Raw genomic sequence first — 25,304 nt, forward strand, 5'->3', positions numbered from 1 at the left:
CTATGACACAGGTCAAACGTTTTCTGTAAGTCTTCACAAGGTTTTCACACACTGTTGCTGGTATTTTGGCCCATTCCTCCATGCAGACCTCCTCTAGAGCAGTGATGTTTTGGGGCTGTCGCTGGGCAACACAGACTTTCAACTCCCTCCAAAGATTTTCTATGGGGTTGAGATCTGGAGACTGGCCAGGCCACTTAGGACCTTGAAATGCTTCTTACGAAGCCACTCCTTCTTTGCCCTGGCGGTGTGTTTGGGATCATTTTCATGCTGAAAGACCCAGCCACGTTTCATCTTCAATGCCCTTGCTGATGGAAGGAGGTTTTCACTCAAAATCTCACGATACATGGCCCCATTCATTCTTTCCTTTACACGGATCAGTCGTCCTGGTCCCTTTGCAGAAAAACAGCCCCAAAGCATGATGTTTCCACCCCCATGCTTCACAGTAGGTATGGTGTTCTTTGGATGCAACTCAGCATTCTTTGTCCTCCAAACACAACGAGTTGAGTTTTTACCAAAAAGTTATATTTTGGTTTCATCTGACCATATGACATTCTCCCAATCCTCTTCTGGATCATCCAAATGCACTCTAGCAAACTTCAGACGGGCCTGGACATGTACTGGCTTAAGCAGGGGGACATGTCTGGTACTGCAGGATTTGAGTCCCTGGCGGTGTAGTGTGTTACTGATGGTAGGCTTTGTTACTTTGGTCCCAGCTCTCTGCAGGTCATTCACTAGGTCCCCCCGTGTGGTTCTGGGATTTTTGCTCACCGTTCCTGTGATCATTTTGACCCCACGGGTGAGATCTTGCGTGGAGCCCCAGATCGAGGGAGATTATTAGTGGTTTTGTATGTCTTCCATTTCCTAATAATTGCTCCCACAGTTGATTTCTTCAAACCAAGCTGCTTACCAATTGCAGATTCAGTCTTCCCAGCCTGGTGCAGGTCTACAATTTTGTTTCTGGTGTCCTTTGACAGCTCTTTGGTCTTGGCCATAGTGGAGTTTGGAGTGTGACTGTTTGAGGTTGTGGACAGGTGTCTTTTATACTGATAACAAGTTCAAACAGGTGCCATTAATACAGGTAACGAGTGGAGGACAGAGGAGCCTCTTAAAGAAGAAGTTACAGGTCTGTGAGAGCCAGAAATCTTGCTTGTTTGTAGGTGACCAAATACTTATTTTCCACCATAATTTGCAAATAAATTCATTAAAAATCCTACAATGTGATTTTCTGGAGAAAAACATTCTCAATTTGTCTGTCATAGTTGACGTGGCCTAGCCAGTCTCCAGTTCTCAACCCCATAGAAAATCTTTGGAGGGAGTTGAAAGTCTGTGTTGCCCAGCGACAGCCCCAAAACATCACTGCTCTAGAGGAGATCTGCATGGAGGAATGGGCCAAAATACCAGCAACAGTGTGTGAAAACCTTGTGAAGACTTACAGAAAACGTTTGACCTGTGTCATTGCCAACAAAGGTTATATAACAAAGTATTGAGAAACTTTTGTTAATGACCAAATACTTATTTTCCACCATAATTTGCAAATAAATTCATAAAAAATCCTACAATGTGATTTTCTGGAAATTTTTTTCTCATTTTGTCTGTCATAGTTGACGTGTACCTATGATGAAAATTACAGGCCTCTCTCATATTTTTAAGTGGGAGAACTTGCACAATTGGTGGCTGACTAAATACTTTTTTTCCCCACTGTACAATCTATCTGCAATGTTAAGCTGATCAACCCAAATGGAGAGTTCTGCCCCTGTCATACTCAATGTGTGGAGTAGATGACATTTCATGCATACATACTGGTACGTTCTAGGGTGTATTTGATATAATGGTTGTACCTGCTTCTTGAGGATGACTCTCTGGGTCTTGTTCTCAATGTCCAGCACCAGTTCAGCACCGGCCACCACCCGTTTCTTCCCCACCTGCCTCTTCCCTGCATAAAAAATAAATAAATAAAAAGATATACAAAAAAAAAACACTTCTGACCCACTGGAATTGTGATACAGTGAATTATAAGTGAAATAATCTGTCTGTAAACAGTTGTTGGAAAAATGACTTGTGTCATGCACAAAGTAGATGTCCTAACCGACTTGCCAAAACTATAGTTTGTTAACAAGAAATGTGTGGAGTGGTTGAAAAACTAATTTTAATGACTCCAACCTAAGTGTATGTAAACTTCCGACTTCAACTGTAGGTCCTGGATGGCAGGAAGCTTGGCCCCAGTGATGTACTGGGCCGTACGCACTACCCTCTGTAGCGCCTAATGGACGGATGCCGAGCAGTTGCTATACCAGGCGGTGATGCAACCGGTCAGGATGCTCTCGATGGTGTAGCTGTATAACTTTTTGAGGATCTGGGGACCCATGCCAAATCTTTTCAGTCTCCTGAGGGGGAATAGGTTTTGTCGTGCCCTCTTCACGACTGTCTTGGTGTGTTTGGACCATGATAGTTTGTTGGTGATGTGGACACCAAGGAACTTGAAACTCTCGACCCGCTCCACTACAGCCTCGTCGATGTGAATGGGGGCATGTTCGGCCCTCCTTTTCCTGTAGTCCACGATCATCTCCTTTGTCTTGCTCACGTTGAGGGAGAGGTTGTTGTCCTGGCAGCACACTGCCAGGTCTCTGACGACCTCCCTATAGGCTGTGTCATCGTTGTCGGTGATCAGGCCTACCACTGTTGTGTCGTCAGCAAATTTCATGATGGTGTTGGAGTCATGCTTGGCCACGCAGTCGTGGGTGAACAGGGAGTACAGGAGGGTACTTAGCACGCACCCCTGAGGGGCCCTCGTGTTGAGGATCAGCGTGGCAGATGTGTTGTTGCCTACCCTTTCCACCTGTGGGCGTCCCGTCCGGAAGTCCAGGATCCAGTTGCAGAGGGAGGTGTTTAGTCCCAGGATCCTTAGCTTAGTGATGTGTATTACATGTGTATAAGGCTGTTCATAACAAGTTAGAGGTTTATACATTGTGTATTACATGTGTATAATATTGTTTATAACAATATTTATAACAGATTTTAACCTGTGTTATTCCCCCTGTAGGTGGATGCCAGGTTAACTCCCCTGGCCGCCATGGGTCTGGACCGCAACGCTCTTATGCGGGATGGCCTCCGCCTGCACGGCGGCGTGATCTACCCAGGGATACAAGCACTGTCGGCTGAGAAGCCCCGCGACGGGACCAATACCCTCCCCCTGAGCTACGGCCGAGACGGCCTCCCGGACCTCCTCTATAAACCTGATGTCTCCATGGACAGGAGCAAGCCCACTAACAGCTACCTGGGCCTGTACAAGAGCCCTCCACCAGGCCTCCAGAGGGGGCCAGAGGGCCTGGGACTGGACAGGATAGGTGTGGGGCCTGGGGGGGAGAAGCCCTCAGAGCTGGGCCTCGGGGATGCTGGTGCAGCAGCAGGCGGGTACCTGCGTCTGCCCTGGGGGCTGAGCCCGGGGCTGTACCCCGAAGCGGGCCTCTACCCCTTCATGGACTCCTCCAAGTACGCCGCCCTCAGCATGTACAAGGCTCAGTTCCTCAGTCAGCCCAGCCCCTACCTGCCACAGCACCTGGCCTACCAGTCTCTCTGTGCCTCCCAGGGGGGGAACATGAACCCTGCTGCTGCCTCGGCCTCCGAGAGGCTCTACTTCATGCCCCCCTACCCCCCGTCCCCGATCTCGTCCCCCCTGGTGGGGTCTCCCATGAGGATCCCAGCGGTGTCTGTGGCCCCCACCTCCATGGTGCACTGCCAGGAGAAGGGGCTGAGTGTCGGGTCTCGCATCCACCACGAGGGCTCTCCGTTTGGGCAGCAGCTTCACCAGCCTCCCCCTCCACCCCAGCACCTTCAGCCCCCCCACACAAACAGAGACCGAGACAGACCCCCCAGCAGGAGCAGTAAGCCCACTAGATCCACCTCAAACAAAGGAGCCAGCACCAGCAGTGGTAGTATTGGTAGTAGTGGTGGTAGTAATAGTAGTAGCCTTCCCATTGATTCTTCCCCTGGCACCTCCTCTCGCCTCCCCCAGGCTGCTCCCCCCCTGCCTCCCCCTCTCAGCGACAGCACCTTAGACCTACAGAGGCCAGTCCCTCGAATAGGGCCACCATCTTCCTCCTCCTTATCTTCCTCCTCTTCCCAGTCGATGCCTCACCCATTTTATGTGAGCAGCATGGCTCAAGAGCATCACTCCCCCGCCCGACACAGCCCCCACAAATCCAGCCCCAGGGATGGGGCGTCGGAGCACAGGGCTGGGGGGTGTGAGAGGAAACCCAATCAGTCCCCTTCCAAACCGTCCTCTGAGCGGCCAACCCCACCGAACAAGACTACCAAAGACCCAGCAGGCCCAAAGCCTCTGGACCTCTCTGGAAGGCTGCTGGAGTTCGGCCTGCCTCCCAACACCTTCCCCATCAAGATAGAGGCTCTGGGGTCTCCGGGGCCTCGGTATGGACATCACCCCAGCCGGGAGCTCCTGAAGGAGACCCTCTTACCCTCCTCCCACCCCTCCCACTCCCACTCAGTGGTCAACAGCACTTTCTCCAAGGCCCCAGACAGGCCAGAGATGATCAGCACTTTGCACTCCTCCTGGGTGGTGCCCACCCCTACACCCATCTCTACACCCATCTCCACCATTGGGTCCACCCACACCCACACCCCCCCCCACCCCCCAGCCCTATCCCCCTCCCCCAGGCCCAGCCCAGCCCCCCAAGGGAAAGGCTTCTCTCCCTCTGTCATCAAACACAAGGTTCTGGAGAGAGTCCTGCCCCAGTCCCAGCAAAGCAGCCCATCCTGCCCCAGGGTAGGAGAGCCGCATACTACCCCAATACCTTCCAATCACAATCCTGCCTCCACAATGCCCCCGTCCCCCAAACCCAATGGTGATTGGCCCAAACACAGCCCCAGCCATTCAGAAGATTCCCCCATGGCCGGCCATCATAGGAGCTCCACAGAGAAGCCCCCCAAAGCCCCCAAGAGGGCTGAGACGTCCCAGGAGGTGTCTCTGTATAATAAACGTCCTTGTCTGGAGAATATCAATGGGCACACGCCCAGCCACCTTTACCTAGCTCACAGCATGGCCTACGCCAACCGATACCTGCACTACTCTGTATCTGACAGCATGGCCCTCCATTCTCTCCCTCTGCCAGGGAAGGGCCCAGCCTACCCTCACCCCATCCTGCTGGGCAACAGCAGCCTGTACCCCTCCCACCTGGCAGCCAAACACCCCTTACCCTACCACAGCCATGCTGGGGAGTACCTCACCTACAACTCCCAGGAGATGGTCCACCCTCTGATGCACGCACATCCAGACTCCAAAGTCCTGGAGCGGGGGCCCAAGTGCCGGGGCCAGGGTCAGGACAAACCTAGAGGTCTCACGGAGGATTGTGGTGGGTCCCGCAGGGGCCGAAGTGGTGTGGAGACAGGAGAGGATTCCCATGTGAAGCCCAAAAGCGAGGCAGGGGAGCGGGGCGGGAGCCAGCCCAGACCCACTTCCTCCTCCAGCACCAGTACCCCCTCCAAAGACCGTATCGTCTGCATTGACCTCGTCCACTCCGACACAGATGGAGAGTCTACTCCGTCCACCAACAAGCCGCAAGTCTCCGTTACCGTCCCCATCGCCAGGGGCAACCAACACAACTGTTGCCATGGCAACCAAAACATTAGGGAAGTGGAACAGGAGCCAAAATACCAACTTCATCATCACCACCACCCCAGCCCAAGCTCCACCCTGAGAACTATCCACACAGACAGACAACTAGAGACCCTCTGTATGAGACCCAGGCCCCTCCAGGAAACGGGCTGTACAGGTGTGGCCTCTAGCCCACCTCAGGGCTCCGCAGAGCTTGTTAATCGGGCTGAGGAGAGTCCTGAGGACCAGAGTCCTTCCTCAGACCCAGGGGACCAAGGGGAACAGGACCAGAGCACCCTGCGCTGTGCCCGAACGTCTGGCGACCGCAAGTCTGGCGACCGCATCTCTGGCAACCATACAACTGGGGATTGTGACCGCAAGTCTGGCGACCACATGTCTAGAGATCGCACATTTTTTTGCGACCGCACGTCTGGAGAGGAGAGAGAAAAGATGGACAGACTAACCTTCTCCCACCCCATCCATCGCTACATGGACCTGGGGAAGGAGAGAGACAGTGAAAGAGAAGGAGGGAGCGTTGGAGACACAGAGGAGTCACATGGAGAGGGGGATGAGGATGAAGAGGGTGGGCGAAGAGGCTCACGGAGGACCAGCCTTACCAAGAGGATTGCTAGCTCCTCAGGCTATGTGGGCGACCGCATCAAATGTGTCACCACCGAGCTGTACGCAGACTCTAGCAAGCTGAGCCGGGAACAGCGCGCCCTGCAAGTGAGTTGAGAGAAATGCGGATGTAGTTGGGTTGGGTTGGGGGGCAGCGTCAGTGGATGTGATGATAACATGACTCATTCATCTGAAGCCATTTACAGTTTTATATGGTACGTTCCCATATGACCTGTGCAGGAATCAAACCTACAACTATGGTCAATTCTGCCACTTATTCTAGCGGGCCCATAGAGACTTTCACATTATTCAGACAGGATATGACTTCATATAGGATGTGTCTTAGAATCAGTCTATGGATCAGATATCTGCTCCCCATAGCTGAACTTGTAGGGTGAGGGTTAGTCCAGGGTTATAGGCTTATACCAGCCCTTTGTGTTGCCTCTGAGTTTATGAGAGGACATTTGAAGGATGTTGACGGTCAGTGAGTTAGTACAAGGCCAGTTCAAAGGTTAACCTAGGCCTGTGAGTTGTCTAGGCAACATTGGTTAGGTGGTTTGTGTTCTCTGTGTATCTACCTCGGGAGAAAGAGAATGAGAGTGAGGGGGGAGATGGTGAAATAGAAAGGGAGGTTGCAAAAGTTTGCAAAAGCATGTGTTGCTGGCTGCTGAGCGGTAGGGCCTCATGGTTCCCCCTGCCTCTGACTGTGCTTAACCCCAAGGGGAGCCAGAGGGTCTGGAGGGTGGATGGATGGGGTTCCCCTCCACCCACCCCGGCCTTATCCAAGGTCACACACCCCTTCCCCCAAGGCTATTAGTGCCTGGCTCCTCACACATGCACAAACACACACACTGAACACATTTAAGACACGCACACACCAGGGTTTCCATTAGCTTGTAATAGCCGGCCTTTGTCCCCAAAAAATAAAATAGAAAAGCCGATAAATAAAATTGATGCAGGCCAATTGTCCGGGAGAAGAGGAAAAAATCCCATTGTAAAATAATGCTTTTTAGCCTATTCATGGATGGAAATACAAGTCGATGGAAATACATTTGGCTGGTCATGCTTCTAGGTCTATATGTTAATTTGCATAATTTAGTGGAATTAAATTGGCGTGTGCACACAGTATATTTGTTATGTATCTTATTTATCACACGCGTACAGGATACAGAGCCTTTGAGTGGAAAATCTGCCAGACAGCGGGAGAGCTGCTGCTGCAGCATCTTGTGGTGCTTTCAAGACAACTGGGAATTCAGAAAAATACAAGGTCAAATCATGAGGTCAGTGTTCTTCAGGTCGGAAAGTTGGAGCTCTAGAAAGAGGCCCGAGTTCCCGAGTTGGATGACTGTTCAAAACGATTTTTCCCCAGTTGTCTTGAACGCACTGAAGACGGAAGGCAGGCTTCATCAGCGCATCACACACCACTTTTGCTATGAGCTGGAGGCAGTTTCGAAAACATGTACTTAATTGTTTGAAACCTGAACGTTTTAAAACATATATTATGAGGCATGTCTTACCTTGCTTCAAAGTAGCCTATTCTCATTTTGTGTTCTTTTTTTCGAACTGATATTTTCATCTCTGTCACATGAAACCTCTCGCATGTGCAGTGTCCTTTTGACAACAGTGTTTTCCCACTAATTGCATTATGGAACAAACATTTGCGAGTAGCCTACTGCCTTGTGTGCATTGCTGTGGCTATAACGTGAAGAAGTAGCCTAATAGTTTAACATTTTAAGCTAAACATTCTGATCTTTATGTAGCCTAGGCCTACTGGTTGGATGGATTTGGGATCCATCTTCCCACAACTGTCCCAGAGTCGGATTGGAATGAGCTATTTATTTCTCGACAAGCTGACCAATAGAATAGGAAGCCTTAATGTTTCTACTATAGTAGATTGACATAGGCTAGTGATTTTGCTGTTCGTTACTGGTCTTGTTGGCTGAGGAAAAGTACATGTGGACAGTTATTTTAACATGTTCAAAGGGCACATCAGAATTCGGGTAAGAAGGACCGCACATCGTTGCATCCTCGACTTGCATGTTCTGTTAATATGAATTACCATATTCTAAATGTGATTTCTGTCATTCTGAGCACCGTGGGTAGAAGCCCTAATCGGGTTACGCACCCAATGCATATGGGTCCGGTAAATTCCTCAAATGTCCGGTAAATTTAAAATGTTGCCTGTCAAATGTCCTGCAACACATTTTCCTAACGGAAACCCTGACACACACACACACACACACATACACACACACAGACATACTATAAACAAACACAGATTCAGTCCTGCACGATTGAACTGCGGTGCATTATTGAGTGATCAGACTGAATCTACTTTTCTACTTGTTATAGACCAACATCCTGGTTCTGGTTAGATTAGATAAAAAAACACGTGTGTGTATACGATTTCTGGCGTAGACACACACACACACACACACCTCTTATGATGTATATGAATGAATGGGACAGAGGCACATGTGTGTTAACCGGTTGGTTCCACCCGTCCATATGTTGTGAGGGCACCTCTAAACCATGTTGGTTTGTCTTTAATTGTCATGCTTGCTGATACAAAGCTATCAAATGCTAGATTTCTGGACGTTTACTATCATCTTAATAAGAGCCTCTGTCTAACTAATTTATGATAAATTATATACCCACAATCACCCCCCCCCCCCCCCCCAGTTCAGAAAACAAGGGTTTGATAGTTTTGTAGTTGTGTTTATTGACCGATTCCCTGGTTTGGTTTGACTGTGTGTGTGCTTGGTGGGACTATGGCTGGTTTGACTGTGTGTGTGCTTGGTGGGACTATGGCTGCTAGATGATGTTTGTGTATAACAGGGGTACTCCTCCTCCAGGTCTGCACTACTGCTGGGTTTCCTTTCTCCTTGTAGTTAATAGGTTGGTTGGTTGATTGATGTTACTGATTGGTCAAACCTTGATTAGAGGGGAAGAACAAAAACTAGCAGTGCTGCAGACCCTGAGGACCGGAGTTGAGAAAGGGAGGTGTAAAGATATGTGGAGAAAGACATTTTAACATACAATACCTACATGAAATGCTAGACAGATATACTGACTAAAATGATGGGCAGATATTAAATAATGAACAGATATATTGAAATGATAAAAATAATGAACAGAATATAAAATGATGGAAATGATGGACAGAATATGGAAAGGATAGAATATGCAATGGACAGATATATTGAGCCCCCCCCCCCCCGTTCTAATTGCTTAGATGGAAGTCATATCACGAGAGAGGAGTAATATAACTCAACCTGCAGCTAACTGGGAGGTCAGTTATTTACATTTCTTTATCACATACTACCCCTCAGACAGGCTTTCTCTTTCTCTCCCTCTTTCTCTCCCTCTTTCCCTCCCTCTTTATTTTTCTCTGCACTCTACACACTTTCTGTATTTTATCACTTGCTTTGCATTGCTTCTTCCCTTTTCTCAGTTTTTCTCTCCCTATATCTCCTTCTCCCTCTTTTTTCTCTCTCTCCCCCTCTCTTTCTCTCTCTGTGAGCCTCAGGGCTAGCTGTATGTGTTTCCTAGCTGTGTTCATGTTTCAGGAAGGGAGATGGCATGAACTAGGACTCACTGTGGCTGACTGCACTAGTCTAACCTAACCGTGTCTGGATGTGTCATGCTTGTTCATTTATCTCTATCTCTTTGTCCTGTCCTGTTTTGGCCTCCTTTTATTGACACTGTGATTTCCTGATGCGATGTTTGCTTCTGTAGCCGTTCAGCCCAGACTGAGGTTTAGAGAGGTGTGTGTGCGGCGCGGGCTAGAAAGGTAGTGGGTTTCATGGCTGTTTTCTCTGTGTGCATGTGTCTCCGTGTGTGTCCTGTCTGTCTGTCTGTCTGTCTTTGTGTGTGTAGCGGGCGATGATGCGGTTCTCGGAGCTGGAGCTGAAGGGGAAGGAGTGCGGGGGTGTGTGTGTGTCTGCGTCGGCAGCAGTAGCAGGACAGGAGTTGGCAGATGGCCAGCGGAGAGAGAGAGAGTGGGAACACTGCCAACACACCGCCAGGCAGGGAGAGAGGGAGGGTGAGTAACCCAATGCATACACACACACACAAGTTCGCACACACGCGCTTTCATACACACACACACACACACACACACACACACACACACAGCTAGGCAGGGTTTGGTCACAACACATACACACACAATGAGAGAGAGCGAGAGAGAGACGTGGGGAGAGAGTCTTATTTTCAAGGAGTGTTTTGTGCTTATCTCTGTGGAAAGAGGATAAAGAGAGAGGAGAGGAGGAGGGGGAAATCGAAAGCGAATTACAGAGAGGGGGAGAAGTAAAGTTAGTGAGTGAAAGTGGATGAGAGAGAGAGAGGAATAGTGTGCCAGAAAAGGAGAGGGAGGGAAAGAGGGGGAGGGGGGCTACTTGTATTGGCGGGGAGCCCAGCTGTGTAGTAGAGCGAGGCCTGGACTGACGTGGGAGCCTAATTATGGCAGAGAGAGAGCAAGGAACAGAGGGAGAGAAAGAGAGACAGAATGAGGCAGAGAAAGAGAGTCACGCTCTGTGTGGCAGGGTCACGCCAGGGGGTGGATGGGGGAGGAGAGGGGCGAGATGGGAGGGTTTTCGTCCTAAAACAACATTTTCCTCGCTTCCTCTTGCTCTCTCTCTCACTCTCTCTCTACCTCCCTGTTTCTCATAGTAGGAGTGTCAATGTGAACTGTTAGTTTCTTGGCTCCACTGACATCTGATTAAAAACTCTTTACCCCATCCACTGACATCTGATTTAAAAACTCTTTACCCCATCCACTGACATCTGATTTAAAACTCTTTACCCCATCCACTGACATCTGATTTAAAACTCTTTACCCCATCCACTGACATCTGATTTAAAACTCTTTACCCCATCCACTGACATCTGATTTAAAACTCTTTACCCCATCCACTGACATCTGATTTAAAACTCTTTACCCCATCCACTGACATCTGATTTAAAACTCTTTACCCCATCCACTGACATCTGATTTAAAACTCTTTACCCAATCCACTGACATCTGATTTAAAACTCTTTACCCCATCCACTGACATCTGATTTAAAACTCTTTACCCAATCCACTGACATCTGATTTAAAACTATTTACCCCATCCACTGACATCTGATTTAAAACTCTTTACCCCATCCACTGACATCTGATTTAAAACTCTTTACCCAATCCACTGACATCTGATTTAAAACTCTTTACCCCATCCACTGACATCTGATTTAAAACTCTTTACCCAATCCACTGACATCTGATTTAAAACTCTTTACCCCATCCACTGACATCTGATTTAAAACTCTTTACCCCATCCACTGACATCTGATTTAAAACTCTTTACCCCATCCCATCAAAGTTTTACAGCATGTCGTTCTTTTTCTTACTCGCTCTCTTTCTTACTCTCTCTTTTCCTCTCTTTCTCTCTCCTATCACCCCTCTCTCTCCGTTGCTTCTTTCTCCTCCGCTTCCTCCCCTTTCCTCCTCTCCTCTCGCTCTTCCTCCCTGGTCTAGGTGGAAGAAAAGTCTATGGGAACAACAGAGTCCCAGTCCTCCAGAGGTGTGGGGGCCAAAGGGAGAGCCTGTCCCCAGGGCAGGAGGCCTGGGAGGGGGCTAGAGATGGTGCCAGAGTGGGCGAGGGTGGGCGATGTCCACCCTCCATCTTGGCACTGGCAGACGGGCACCCCAAGGAGAAGGGTGGGCAGAGCACGGTACCCGCTATCAAACGCGCACACAGCCTACAGGAGAAAGATGAGGAGGAGGGAGGGAAGAGGATTACTTCAGGTGAGTGTGGGAGATGTCATTTTCTCTTATCGACCCGTTACAAAAATCCTCTTAGACTTTTCTGTCCATCTCACCCTTTCTCTCTCAGCTGTCTCATTCCCATCCCTGTTTCTCTCTGTCCCTCCTTTCACCCCTGTCCCTCCTTTCACCCCCCTCTCTCTCTGTCCCTCCTTTTCACCCCTCTCTCTCTCTGTCCCTCCTTTCACCCCCCTCTCTCTCTGTCCCTCCTTTTCACCCCTCTCCCTCTCTGTCCCTCCTTTCACCCCTCTCTCTCTGTCCCTCCTTTCACCCCCCTCTCTCTCTCTCTGTCCCTCCTTTCACCCCTGTCCCTCCTTTTCACCCCTCTCTCTCTCTGTCCCTCCTTTCACCCCCCTCTCTCTCTGTCCCTCCTTTTCACCCCTCTCTCTCTCTGTCCCTCCTTTCACCCCTCTCTCTCTGTCCCTCCTTTCACCCCCCTCTCTCTCTCTCTGTCCCTCCTTTCACCCCTGTCCCTCCTTTCACCCCTCTCTCTCTGTCCCTCCTTTCACCCCTCTCTCTCTGTCCCTCCTTTTCACCCCTCTCTCTCTGTCCCTCCTTTTCACCCCTCTCTCTCTCTCTCTCTCTCCTTTCACCCCTCTCTCTCTCTCCTTTTCACCCCTCTCTCTCTCTCTCCTTTTCACCCCTCTCTCTCTGTCCCTCCTTTCACCCCTCTCTCTGTCCCTCCTTTCACCCCTCTCTCTCTGTCCCTCCTTTTCACCCCTCTCTCTCTGTCCCTCCTTTCACCCCTCTCTCTCTGTCCCTCCTTTCACCCCTCTCTCTCTGTCCCTCCTTTCACCCCTCTCTCTGTCCCTCCTTTTCACCCCTCTCTCTCTGTCCCTCCTTTTCATCCCTCTCTCTCTGTCCCTCCTTTTCACCCCTCTCTCTCTCTCTCTCCTTTCACCCCTCTCTCTGTCCCTCCTTTTCACCCCTCTCTCTCTGTCCCTCCTTTTCACCCCTCTCTCTCTGTCCCTCCTTTTCACCCCTCTCTCTCTGTCCCTCCTTTTCACCCCTCTCTCTCTGTCCCTCCTTTTCACCCCTCTCTCTCTGTCCCTCCTTTTCACCCCTCTCTCTCTCTCTCTCCTTTCACCCCTCTCTCTCTCTCTCCTTTTCACCCCTCTCTCTCTCTCTCCTTTTCACCCCTCTCTCTCTGTCCCTCCTTTCACCCCTCTCTCTCTGTCCCTCCTTTCACCCCTCTCTCTGTCCCTCCTTTTCACCCCTCTCTCTCTGTCCCTCCTTTTCATCCCTCTCTCTCTGTCCCTCCTTTTCACCCCTCTCTCTCTCTCTCTCCTTTCACCCCTCTCTCTCTCTCTCTCCTTTCACCCCTCTCTCTGTCCCTCCTTTTCACCCCTCTCTCTCTGTCCCTCCTTTTCACCCCTCTCTCTCTGTCCCTCCTTTTCACCCCTCTCTCTCTGTCCCTCCTTTTCACCCCTCTCTCTCTCTCTCTCCTTTCACCCCTCTCTCTCTCTCTCCTTTTCACCCCTCTCTCTCTCTCTCCTTTTCACCCCTCTCTCTCTGTCCCTCCTTTTCACCCCTCTCTCTCTGTCCCTCCTTTTCACCCCTCTCTCTCTCTCTCCTTTTTACCCCTCTCTCTCTGTCCCTCCTTTTTACCCCTCTCTCTCTGTCCCTCCTTTTCACCCCTCTCTCTCTGTCCCTCCTTTCACCCCCCTCTCTCTGTCCCTCCTTTCACCCCTCTCTCTCTGTCCCTCCTTTCACTGCTCTCTCTTTGCCTCATTACCTTAGATGTCCAATCTCTCTTGTTCTGTCTGTCTCTCTCTTCCCACTCTGTCTCTGTTCCCTCTCTCTTTTATCCATCTGTCAGTTCCAACCCTCTCTCCTTTTTCTGCCTCAACCCTTGTTCCTTATTTCTCTATCTCTCTGTCCCATCCCCCTCTCTGTGTGAGATAGGGGGGAGAGAGGTGTTTAATCCTGTCTTTGTGGAGAGAGTGAGCGAGGGAGCAGGACAGCCATTCTCTATTTTCTTTCAGCAGCGCGGTTCCTCTGCTGTGCTTACCCACCCTCTTCAGAGCTGCTCTTTCCTTCTCTTTTCATCTCCTTTCTTTCTTCCCTCGTCTGTTTGGGTTTCTGTTCTTTTCCCCCTTTTCTTTTGGCATGTGGTATTGCGCTCGCTCTCCCAGTGCTGGCAGGCGAGAGGGATAGTCCTCCCTGGTGCATTTGGGGAAAACACTATTTTTCCTCTCCCCCTTTTCTCTCTTTTCCAACCTCTCTCTCTCTCACTTTACACACACACGCCACACTCACACACACACAGGCTATGCTTAAAGTGAGGCTTTAAACTCATCAGCTTGAGAGAGAGTGGGCACTATGTGTGTCTGTTTATGTTGCATTTCTGTGTCTGCATGTGTCCTTTTTTCATTCTCCACTAACCTCCACTTTCTGGCTCTTCAGATGTCTGTGTGCTGCCTGCGGCTCCTACTACTAATGGTGATGATGAAGAGGTGAGGAAGCTTAAAGTGTGTATTGAGCTGAAGGGGCTCTGCCTCCGCAAACCCACCGCCCACTCCCCTGAGAGACCAGAGGTCAAAGAGGAGAGGTCATCACATCATAGCCCTTCCTCCCTGCCCCGGCCCCTCCCCCCAACCTGTACCCCAGCCCAAGCCCCACCCCCGCGGGACAGGAAGTTCAAGGTCGACCCGGAAGTGAAACCTCTGCCACAGAAGCCAGAGATCACGAAGAGCTGGGCCAGAGAGATGCTGGCTAACGGAGACGCTAAACGAGGTAAGTACACTGAGTGTTGTAGTCAGTCTGTCTGATTGTGATTCTCTCTATGAGGTTGTTCTGTTGCCAAGTCGCCAGTGATAGTAGGCTTTTACTGCTGCTGTGTACAGTATGGAGCAATCTTGTACTTTGTGATAAGATGTCCCGTTTCTTTTTCTGTACCCTTTGCATCTCCTCAACATCTCCTCTCTGGTGGTGGTGTTGAAGCCACAGAAGTGAATCTATGCTCTTTATGGTTTAGCCTTCAATATCCATGTGCTTTGTGGTGTCACTTCCTCTCTACGTTAGCGGTGTGGTCATCCTGCCAGGGTTCAGGGACATGAAGGGATGTAGGAGGACACTTCCTGCTCGGTCCAGGGTGCCTGTGGAGGTCTCTTTAGGGTGTTTAGAGTGTTAGAGAGGCTGTCCCTGTGGTTAAGTCTCTTTCTCTCAGGGGTTAGAATCATATGCCTCTGGGGTGTGGATGCACATTCTCTCTCTCCGGGTTGAAGAGCTATGGAGAAAATATAGTATTACGAGTAGTGTGCCTAGCGTGAGGAGAGTGTGTGTGTGAGTGAGAGCACGTGCGCATGCCTATTAGAAATATGGGGGCAGGTGTAATGTGACTAACGTGTGATGAATTACTGTTTCCCCTCGGGGCCAGTCAAATAGAGAGTGAGAGAGAAACGGTGAGAAACAGAGCGAAAGATAGAGATTGTTAAACTAGGGCTTTCCCTGTGCTCACACCATAGCTGAGAAAAAGTGAGAGATGAATAGACTAAGAAAGAGAGAGGGATTAAAGAAGGAGAGTAAGAAAGGGTATTACCTGGGGTGTATTCATTACGCAGTGGAAAACGTTTAGTCTGTTGCAAAATGTGTGTGTGCTTGCGCATATGTGTATGCCTCCCAGACAGATGTTCATCCTCATTAATAAATCGGCACACAGAGAGCTAGTAGAGCTTTACCTCCGCACCCCTAACCTTCAGGCCCTCTCTTTCTGTCTCTGTGTCTCGCTCTCTGTCTCTCTAACCTTGCATTATTTCTCTCCCCCTCTGTCTCTGTCCTGTAGTTGGATTACTCCCTTTGACCCAGCAGAGGGACAGATCGGCCCCCAAGGGGCCCTTGATGGGACCAGGCTGTGACCGGGGATCTAAGGAGCCCAGGAGAGGAGTGGTGGGGGTGAAGACTGTGGGTCAGTGCCCCCCCTCCTCTGCCCCCGAGCCCCCCACCGGAGACACCACCTCTCTCAAGCCCCGTCGTCATGGTGACATGGACAAACCCAAGGGCAAGCGGCCGTGCAAGACCAAACACACCAGCCAGAGAGAGAGGGAGCGCGAGAGGGAAAGAGAGATGGAGCGGAGGAGAGAGCTGCATAATGGCGCTAGCAACCAGCACGGCAGCACAAATCTGGGAGCAGCTCTGGAGGACAAGGTGAGAGTGGTGGAGTCTCTGGGGTGTCAGCGTTCACAAATTCCAGATTTAACAGGCTGGAAGAGGGTGAGAGAAATAACAGAGGAAGTGGATTGGGGAGGGAGAAAAGGAGTACAGCGGGACGGAGGGAGGGAGAAAAGGAGTACAGCGGGACGGAGGGAGGGAGGGAGGGAGGGAGGGACGGAGGGAGGGACGGAGGAAAGGAGTACAGCGGGAGGAAGGGAGTACAGCGGGACGGAAGGAGAGAGGGAGTACAGCGGTACGGAGGGAGGGAGGAAGGGAGTACGGAGGGAGGGAGTACGGAGGGAGGGAGGAAGGGAGTACGGAGGGAGGGAGTACGGAGGAAGGGAGTACGGAGGAAGGGAGTACGGAGGGAGGGAGTACGGAGGGAGGGAGGAAGGGAGTACGGAGGAAGGGAGTACGGAGGGAGGGAGGAAGGGAGTACGGAGGGAGGGAGTACGGAGGAAGGGAGTACGGAGGGAGGGAGGAAGGGAGTACGGAGGAAGGGAGTACGGAGGGAGGGAGGAAGGGAGTACGGAGGAAGGGAGTACGGAGGGAGGGAGGGAGGAAGGGAGTACGGAGGGAGGGAGGGAGGGAGGGAGTACGGAGGAAGGGAGTACGGAGGGAGGGAGGGAGGGAGGAAGGGAGTACGGAGGGAGGGAGGGAGGGAGGGAGGGAGGGAGTACAGCGGGAGGGAGGGAGGGAGGGAGGGAGTACAGAGGGAGGGAGGGAGGGAGGGAGTACAGAGGGAGGGAGGGAGTACAGAGGGAGGGAGGGAGGGAGTACAGAGGGAGGAAGGGAGGGAGGGAGTACAGAGGGAGGAAGGGAGGGAGGGAGTACGGAGGGAGGGAGGGAGGGAGTACAGCGGGACGGAGGGAGGGAGGGAGTACGGAGGGAGGGAGGGAGGGAGTACAGAGGGAGGAAGGGAGGGAGGGAGTACGGAGGGAGGGAGGGAGGGAGTACAGAAGGAGGGAGGGAGTACAGCGGGACGGAGGGAGGGAGGAGGGACGGAGGGAGGACAGAGGGACGGTGGCACGGAGGGAGGAAGGAAGGAAGGGAGTACAGAGGGACTGAGAGGGAGAGGGGGAATAAGAGTGAGAGATGAAATATGTTTACAATGTGTAGAGTGCTGCTGCTGCTCTGACCCTTTCCTGCCCTGGAAAACTCCCTGTGGAGTGTGTGTCTGTTTGTCGGTGTGTGTGCGTGGTATTGTGTGTGTGTGTGTGTGTGTGTGTGTGTGTGTGTGTGTTTATCTCCAGCTTCAAGTGTGTGTTATTGTGTAGAACAATGCCAACACTGTGTGTGTGTACGAGCATTCTTTACATAACGAGAAAACCCTGGAGCATTTCAGCAGTAGACTTGGCGGTGAGCACTCAATTACACACACACAGAAATGTGGCAGCCGCGGCTGAGTGTCTGAAGCGTCGGAGTTCAAAGGGAAAAAAAGGAGAGGAAAAAAGAGGCTAGTTGTTTTCTGCTCTCACCGTTCCATCCCTCGCTTCGGATTCCGACAGCTGCTCTGACTCCGTATTCCACTGGGGGTGGGGGTGGGGGGGGGGGGGCGGGCAAAAGCTTATGCACACACACAGACACACGTTGTGTGAGGGTACAGCTTTGTTTGTGATTGAGCATTTGTTTGTATGTGAGTAGCTATTTCTTAATTGGTGTGTGTGAGTTCTCTCTAACCCCTCCTCCTCTTGTCAGGTCAGTGAGCAGTGTGCTCAGAGGAAAATACCCTCTTCTCCCCTCCATTACCTCGGCTCTCCGGTCAAGACCTGTTCCCCCGCAACGCAGCCCCCCTCTCTTCCCCCTCAGGTGAACGGCAGTGGGACTGTCCCACCGGAGAGAGCGGGGGTGAGGAGGGTCCCCCCAGCTGAGCTTCCTGTGGTGCGGCCCATCCCCCCTGAGGCACGGAGACTAATCGTCAACAAGAACGCTGGAGAGACGTTGCTACAGAGAGCGGCACGTCTCGGATACGAGGTAAGACAAGCTCTCTCTCTCTCTCTCTCTCTCTATCTCTCTCTCTCTCTCTCTCTCTCTCTCTCTCTCTCTCTCTCTCTCTCTCAATGCTTCTCCTCTATCTCTCTCTCTCTCAATTCTTCTCCTCTATATCTCTCTCTCTCTCTCTCTCTCTCTCTCTCTCTCTCTCTCTCTCTCTCAATTCTTCTCCTCTATATCTCTCTCTCTCTCAATTCTTCTCCTCTATATATCTCTCTCTCTCTCTCTCTCTCTCTCTCTCTCTCTCAATTCTTCTCCTCTATATCTCTCTCTCTCTCTCTCTCTCTCTCTCTCTCTCTCTCAATTATTCTCCTCTATATCTCTCTCTCTCTCAATTCTTCTCCTCTATATATCTCTCTCTCTCTCTCTCTCTCTCTCTCTCTCTCTCTCAATTCTTCTCCTCTATATCTTTCCATTCTCCCGCTCCCCCCCTTCCTCTGAGCGCTCTCTTTTATTTTCTTTGTGCTTCTCACACACACACACACACACACACACACAAGCTCCCCCTTTCCTCTCTGCCTCGCTCTGCTTCCTCGCATCTCATACATTTTCCGTGAAGGGAAGTGTGAAACACAGACACACACACACACTGCTGCCTCACACGCACACAGACACACACACACACACAGTGCTGCCTCACACGCACACAGACACACACACACACACACACACACTGCTGCCTCACACGCACACAGACACACACACACACACTGCTGCCTCACACGCACACAGACACACACACTGCTGCCTCACACGCACTCACTCACACACACACTGCTGCCTCACATGCACTCACACTCACACACACACTGCTGCCTCACACGCACACACTCACACACACACACTGCTGCCTCACACGCACACAGACACACACACACACTGCTGCCTCACACGCACACAGACACACACACTGCTGCCTCACACGCACTCACACTCACACACACACTGCTGCCTCACACACTCACACTCACACTGCTGCCTCACACGCACACACAGACACACACACTGCTGCCTCACACACACACAGACACACACACTGCTGCCTCACACGCACTCACACACACACACTGCTGCCTCACATGCACTGACACACACTGCTGCCTCACATGCACTCACACAGACACTCTTGCTCCTATCTTTCCCTCTCCTCTTCCTCTCCTCTTTCTCTCACCTTTCTCTTTTTCTACAATCTTTTTTTTTTTTTTTTGGGGGGGGGGGTTAATGTTGTTTTATTTCCCTGTGGAATAATGCTCTGTATGTAGAAGTTTGGCAGACTTACAAGGAGGAGGTGAAGATCAGTATAACAATTTGAACGAGTGTGCATGTGACAGTACTCCGATTGTTTTTAGCTTCTCTGGGCAGACAACTAGCGCCTGTGTGAGTGTTTGCTTGCTTGTGTTTTGTGCTCTCTCTGTTGTGGCACTCCCCTCCTCCCCACTCTCCCTCCTCCCCACTAGCCCTCCTCCACTCCCCCTCCTCTCCACTCCTCTTACTTCCTCTCTTTCTCGCTCTCCTTCCTTCCCCCACTCTCTCTCTGTCCTCCCTCTTTCTTTTATTCTCCCCAGGAGGCCTACTTAGCCCCCCCTTTTCTTACAGCCACACACACATATCCAAGACACTAGTGAAAATGAATCACATTTCTCATTCGGTCTTCCTCTTTCCCTCCTTCCTTCCCACTCTCTCTCTCCTTCCCTCCCCCTCTCTCTCCTTCCTTCCTTCTCTCTCGCTCTCTCTTTCGGCTGTATTTCATTAAGTGTGCTGTCAGTGACAGTTAGGCTGCTGTTAATTAAACCCCTCAACTGTGTTTGTGTGTGTGTTAACAGACCCGGGCTGTATTTCTCTATATCCCCAGGTTTCATTTCCCCAGGATTTTCATTGTCCTTTCTCGGCACCTTTCAACACACAGATATTGTGTGTGTGTATCAATTTCCTGTCTTCTTTATCTCACCTCTCTCTGCAGCATGTGCACTTGGACATTGTGTGTGTCAATCAATCTTTCTCTGTGCGTTGTGTGTGATTAATCTCTGGTTGAGGTGTCTTGATGGGGCTGTGTAAATGGGAGGAGCAGCAGAGTGGAGAGGAGAGTAGGGGAGGGAGAGGGGGAGGAGGGGGAGGTGGGAGAGGAGGGAGAGGAGAGTAGGTGGGAGAGAGAGGAGGACAAGAGTAGGGAGAGGAGGGAGAGGAGGTAGAGGAGGGGGAGTGACAGGAGAGTAGGGAGAGGAGGGAGAGTAGGAGGTGGTAGAGGAGGGAGAGGAGAGGAGAGGAGGGGGAGAGAGGAGGAGGAGGAGAGTAGGGGGAGGGACGAGAGTAGGAGGTGGGAGGTGGGAGAGGAGGGAGAGGAGAGTAGGTGGGAGAGAGAGGAGGACAAGAGTAGGGAGAGGAGGGAGAGGAGGTAGAGGAGGGGGAGTGACAGGAGAGTAGGAGGTGGTAGAGGAGGAGGAGGGAGAGGAGAGGAGGGAGAGAGTAGGGAGAGGAGGAGAGTAGGGAGAGGAGGAGAGTAGGGAGAGGAGGAGAGTAGGGAGAGGAGAGGAATAGGGAGAGAGGAGGGAGAGGAGAAGAGGAGAGTAGGGAGGAGAGGAGAGTAGGGAGAGGAGGAAAGGAGGAGTAGGGAGAGGGGAGGGAGAGGAGGAGGAGTGTAGGGAGAGGTATACCTGGAATACCTGGGATAGGATAAAGTAATCATTCGTTCAGAGATCAGCTCTGTTTGTGTAGTCTCAGGTTCTCTCCCCATCCATCCCTCCCTCTTTTTTTTTCTCTCTCTCCATTGCTCCCTCTCTCTCTCTCTCTCTCTCTCAGGAATCGCATCTCTTGTCTCTTACTGCCTGTGTGCGATAAGCAGTTTCTAATGAGTCAGCCACTCACAAAGTATAGACTACCGATCACTGTCCATGGTTCTGAAATTGGGACATCTATGCGTCTATCAGATGATGTGGTGTTAGTGCTTGTAGTAGTCTAGCTTTGCTTTAATGGATGCATGTTTCTTTTTATTTGGTCGTCATTTTCACATGTTAAGCCTAATGTTTATGTTACACGAAGCTATAGGCCTACATTCTGAGACTTGTCCCGAAGCCACTCCTGCGTTATCTTGGCTGTGTGCTTAGGGTAATTGTTCTGTTGGAAAGTGAACGTTTGCCCCAGTCTGAGGTCCTGAGCGCTCTGGAGCAGGTTTTCATCAAGGATCTCACTGTACTTTGCTCCGTTCATTTTTCCCTTGATCCTGACTAGGACTCTCAGTCCCTGCCGCTGAAAAACATCCCCACAGCATGATGCTGCCACCACCATGCTTCACCGTAGGAATGGTGCCAGGTTTCCTCCAGACGTGACGCTTGGCATTCAGGCCAAAGAGTTCAATCTCTGTTTCATCAGACCAGAGAATTACATTTACATTTACATTTTAGTCATTTAGCAGACGCTCTTATCCAGAGCGACTTACAGTTAGTGAGTGCATACATTATTTTATTTTTCATACTGGCCCCCCGTGGGAATTGAACCCACAACCCTGGCGTTGCAAACACCATGCTCTACCAACTGAGCTACATCCCTGCCGGCCATTCCCTCCCCTACCCTGGACGACGCAGGGCCAATTATGGCACAGCTAGCACTGCGATGCAGTGCCTTAGACCACTGCGCCACTCGGGAGGCCAAGAATCTTGTTTCTTATGGTCTGAGAGTCCTTTTGGTGCCTTTAGGCAAACTGCAAGCGAGCTGTCATGTGCCTTTTACTGAGGAGTGGCTTTCGTCTGGCCACTACCATAAAGGCCTGATTGGTGGAGTGCTGCAGAGATGGTTGTCCTTCTGGAAGGTTCCCCCATCTCCACAGAGGAACTCTGGAGTTCTGACAGAGTGACCATCGGGTTCTTGGTCACCTCCCTGACCAAGGCCTTTCTCCCCCGATTGCTCAGTTTGGCCGGGAGGCCAGCTCTAGGAAGAGTCTTGGTGGTTCCAAACTTCTTCCATTTAAGAATGATGGAGGCCACTGTGTTCTTGGGGACCTTCAATGCTGCAGACATTTTTTGGTACCCTTCCCCAGATCTGTGCATCGACACAATCCTGTCTCGGGAGCTCTACGGACAATTCCTTTGACCTCATGGCAGTTTTTGCTCTGACATGCACTGTCAACTGTGGGACCTTATATAGACAGGTGTGTGCCTTTCCAAATCATTTCCAATCAATTGAATTGACCACAGGTGGACTCCAAGCAAATTGTAGAAACATCTCAAGGATGATCAATTTCGAGTCTCATAGCAAAGGGTCTGAATACTTATGTAAATATGGTATTTCTGTGCTTTATTTTTAATACATTTGCAAAAATGTCTAAACCTGTTTTCGTCTCTGTCACTATTGGGTATTGTGTGTAAATTCACGAGGATTATTTAAAAAAAGTCTATTTTAGAACAAAGCTGTAAAGTAACAAAGTGGAAAAAGTCAAGGGGTCTGAATACTTTCCGAATGCACTGTATGTACAACTGGTCCTCTGTAGCTCAACTGGTAGAGCACGGCGCTTGTAACGCCAAGGTAGTGGGTTCGATCCCCGGGACCACCCATACACAAAAATTTATGCACGCATGACTGTAAGTCGCTTTGGATAAAAGCGTCTACTAAATGGCATATTATTATTATTATAGGTCTATAGCTTACCTTAACCATGCTCGCGCTGTCTTGCAGCTTGGATAGAAAGTTTCTGCTGCGTAAAACCTGTCTATTAATCCCAAATAATACAGTCAGTCCACTGTCAAAACAATAGTTTACTAGGGATTGTTTCGTTATGCAGACAATGCTGTCTAGCCTACTAGCCCATCTATAGCTATATACAGTATTTAGCTGGTAGCTATTTATATTACACATTGGAACTCGGACTCGACGCTGTCTGGGCTATCCGTCTCATCAGTCGTAGGCTTACCAGTGTTCACAGAAGGGGGTCGCTCTCATGTGTTCCGCTGGGTCTCTGGCAGTCATCAGCTTGGTTTTCTGGGAGAGGAGGAGGGCCGCCACTCTCACTCTTCTGGAGAGGAGGAATAAGAGGAGGAGCCAGGCCACTGTCATTGATGGGCCCAGGCAGTGAGGTCTCCGTCGGGACTGGGAGGCTGCTAGCGCTAGCTGCTGCATGAGGTCTACTAGCTTCCACCTGCCATGGTGTTTAGTCAGTCGAGGATGAGGTGGTAGCTTTGCTGATCTTTGGTCATTTGGCACGAGCTTGATCAGACAAAGCTTTTTTGCAGCGGTTTTGTGCACCGCTATGTCTTGCCTTTTGTTTATCCATCTTGAACAACGCACTCACTCTCCATCCGAGTCCGACCTGATTCACATTTTTTGAGTTTGACAGCCAATTAGGTGAGGAGGCCGAGGCGGCGCCGCTGAGAAACAGGCGAATTAGATGCATGACAACCACAGCCACAAAGGCAAAATTGGCTATATCGTAAAAATTTATGAAAACAAAAATGTAATTTAAAGTTGGGGTTAGGCATAAGGTTAGCAGTGTGGATAAGGTTAGGTTTAAAATCACATTTTAAGAAGATAATTGTTTTTGGTGACAATCAGCTTTGAAATCAGCATATTTTGCGTTATGGTAACGCAAACAAAGTCAGCTAGCAAGGAAAGTTAGCCTACAAAGCTGGAAGCTAGCATTATCTTCAATCTTGCATTGTAAAGTGTTCTAGCCTGTAATGGACATTGTTTTACAAACAGTATTTAACAGTTGCAACATTTCTACATGCCGTGTTGCATTATTCAAGTGTGTTAACTTGTGTGCAGCCTGAGTGGGGAGCTAACATGATGCAGCCCCAGTGGCACTCACTCAGTGGTTGCTCAGGACAGGCTAGAGGTCCCTTGCAGCTCAGTTGGTAGAGCATGGCGCTTGTAATGGCAGAGTAGTGGGTTCGATTCCCGGGACCACCCATACAGTATGTGAATTGTATGCATGCATGACTGTAAGTCGCATTGGATAATAGCATCTGCTAAATGTGTGTGTATATAGATAGATAGTTCGTTTCCCACGGGGGGCCAGTATGAAAATGTATGCACTCACTAACTGTAAGTCGCTCTGGATAAGAGCATCTGCTAAATTACTAAAATGTAAACATCAACCTGCGTAGCCCTCGCCTCACGTATCTCTCACTGTGTGTATGAATGACTTCATTAGGTCTTAGCGCGCACTTTTAAAAAAAAGAGATTGCTTTTTCTATGCAAATGTTGTTGATCAGTACAATAAAATCAGTCCCAAATGGAAGGGGAAATCAGCCGCAAGAAATCAGTCAAAACAAGCTCAATATCACAATGCATGCACACACTCCTATTGAATATGCATTTACCTGTATTGGGAATAGGTCTAGGCTCAGGGCTCTACATTTGAAAAATGCACTGGCTCTCCCAATTTATTTTTAATTGATTGAGATACAGCCTAGATTGGGCCAATAGGAATTCTAGCTACTTTTGAAGCACATGGCCTAGAAACTAATATGCACTGTAAAACACTGTAAACTCATTAGTTTATTATAAAAGCTAAAATGTTAATAGGATACCTGTCATTGAAATGACAGTCATTTGTGGAACATTAGGTTTCTACATTGTGTAAAAGCACTTTTCCTATCAAGATGCATTACATTGAAAATTGTACACTGTCTCTTTAAAAACATCAGGTTCGTGATGAGGACATGCAAGAGATCTGTCATTCATTCATTGTATGATCATTGATCTTCTGAAGAAGAAGATATCCCTTTTCCATTCTTTCTGTGCCCCCAAATGTTTCCATATACTGGTAAAGTTGTTAGCTAGCTAGACAATGAGGTAACTGAACAAAGTGTAAACAAATGGTTTTAGAACTGCCGACAACACGGTTTATGAATGTAAAATGTGATCCCCGCGATCTGCTATAGGAATAAAACATGTAATATGCGTCAAATCTTTTGACCTAGTTGCGCTGTAGTAATGGCGCAACCATGAAGCTATCGAATCTGCACTCTTTTTCCTTGGGGACACTTGGAAACAACAGTACAGCGAAGCCTTATCATTACAACAATTATTATCTGGTAAGATTTTGTTCCTAGTCGCACAGTGCTCCCAAAATAAAACTCCTGGTCACACAGCAAAATATTTAGTTACATATGCGACCAAATTGGTCACACTTTA

At 49.9% G+C, this 25,304-nt stretch overlaps 1 protein-coding gene across 2 annotated transcripts in view; it reads left to right on the forward strand.

Annotated features, from left to right (window-relative positions):
* Nucleotides 1-25,304, forward strand: part of LOC311143670 (BCL-6 corepressor-like) — a 50,635-nt gene that overhangs the window by 10,742 nt on the left and 14,589 nt on the right. The window contains exons 2-8 of one of the 2 annotated variants that reach the window (XM_084179541.1): nucleotides 3,041-6,334; nucleotides 9,462-9,518; nucleotides 10,106-10,271; nucleotides 11,748-12,017; nucleotides 14,442-14,771; nucleotides 15,820-16,181; nucleotides 17,886-18,161. In XM_084179541.1, coding sequence (XP_084035667.1) covers nucleotides 3,041-6,334; nucleotides 9,462-9,518; nucleotides 10,106-10,271; nucleotides 11,748-12,017; nucleotides 14,442-14,771; nucleotides 15,820-16,181; nucleotides 17,886-18,161 — 4,755 coding nt within the window. The remainder of the gene's footprint in view (nucleotides 1-3,040; nucleotides 6,335-9,461; nucleotides 9,519-10,105; nucleotides 10,272-11,747; nucleotides 12,018-14,441; nucleotides 14,772-15,819; nucleotides 16,182-17,885; nucleotides 18,162-25,304) is intronic. The other variant, XM_084179542.1, reaches the window with a different exon arrangement.

The sequence above is a fragment of the Coregonus lavaretus genome (assembly GCF_964263955.1).
Source record: "Coregonus lavaretus genome assembly, chromosome: 16".
Taxonomy (NCBI): domain Eukaryota; kingdom Metazoa; phylum Chordata; class Actinopteri; order Salmoniformes; family Salmonidae; genus Coregonus; species Coregonus lavaretus.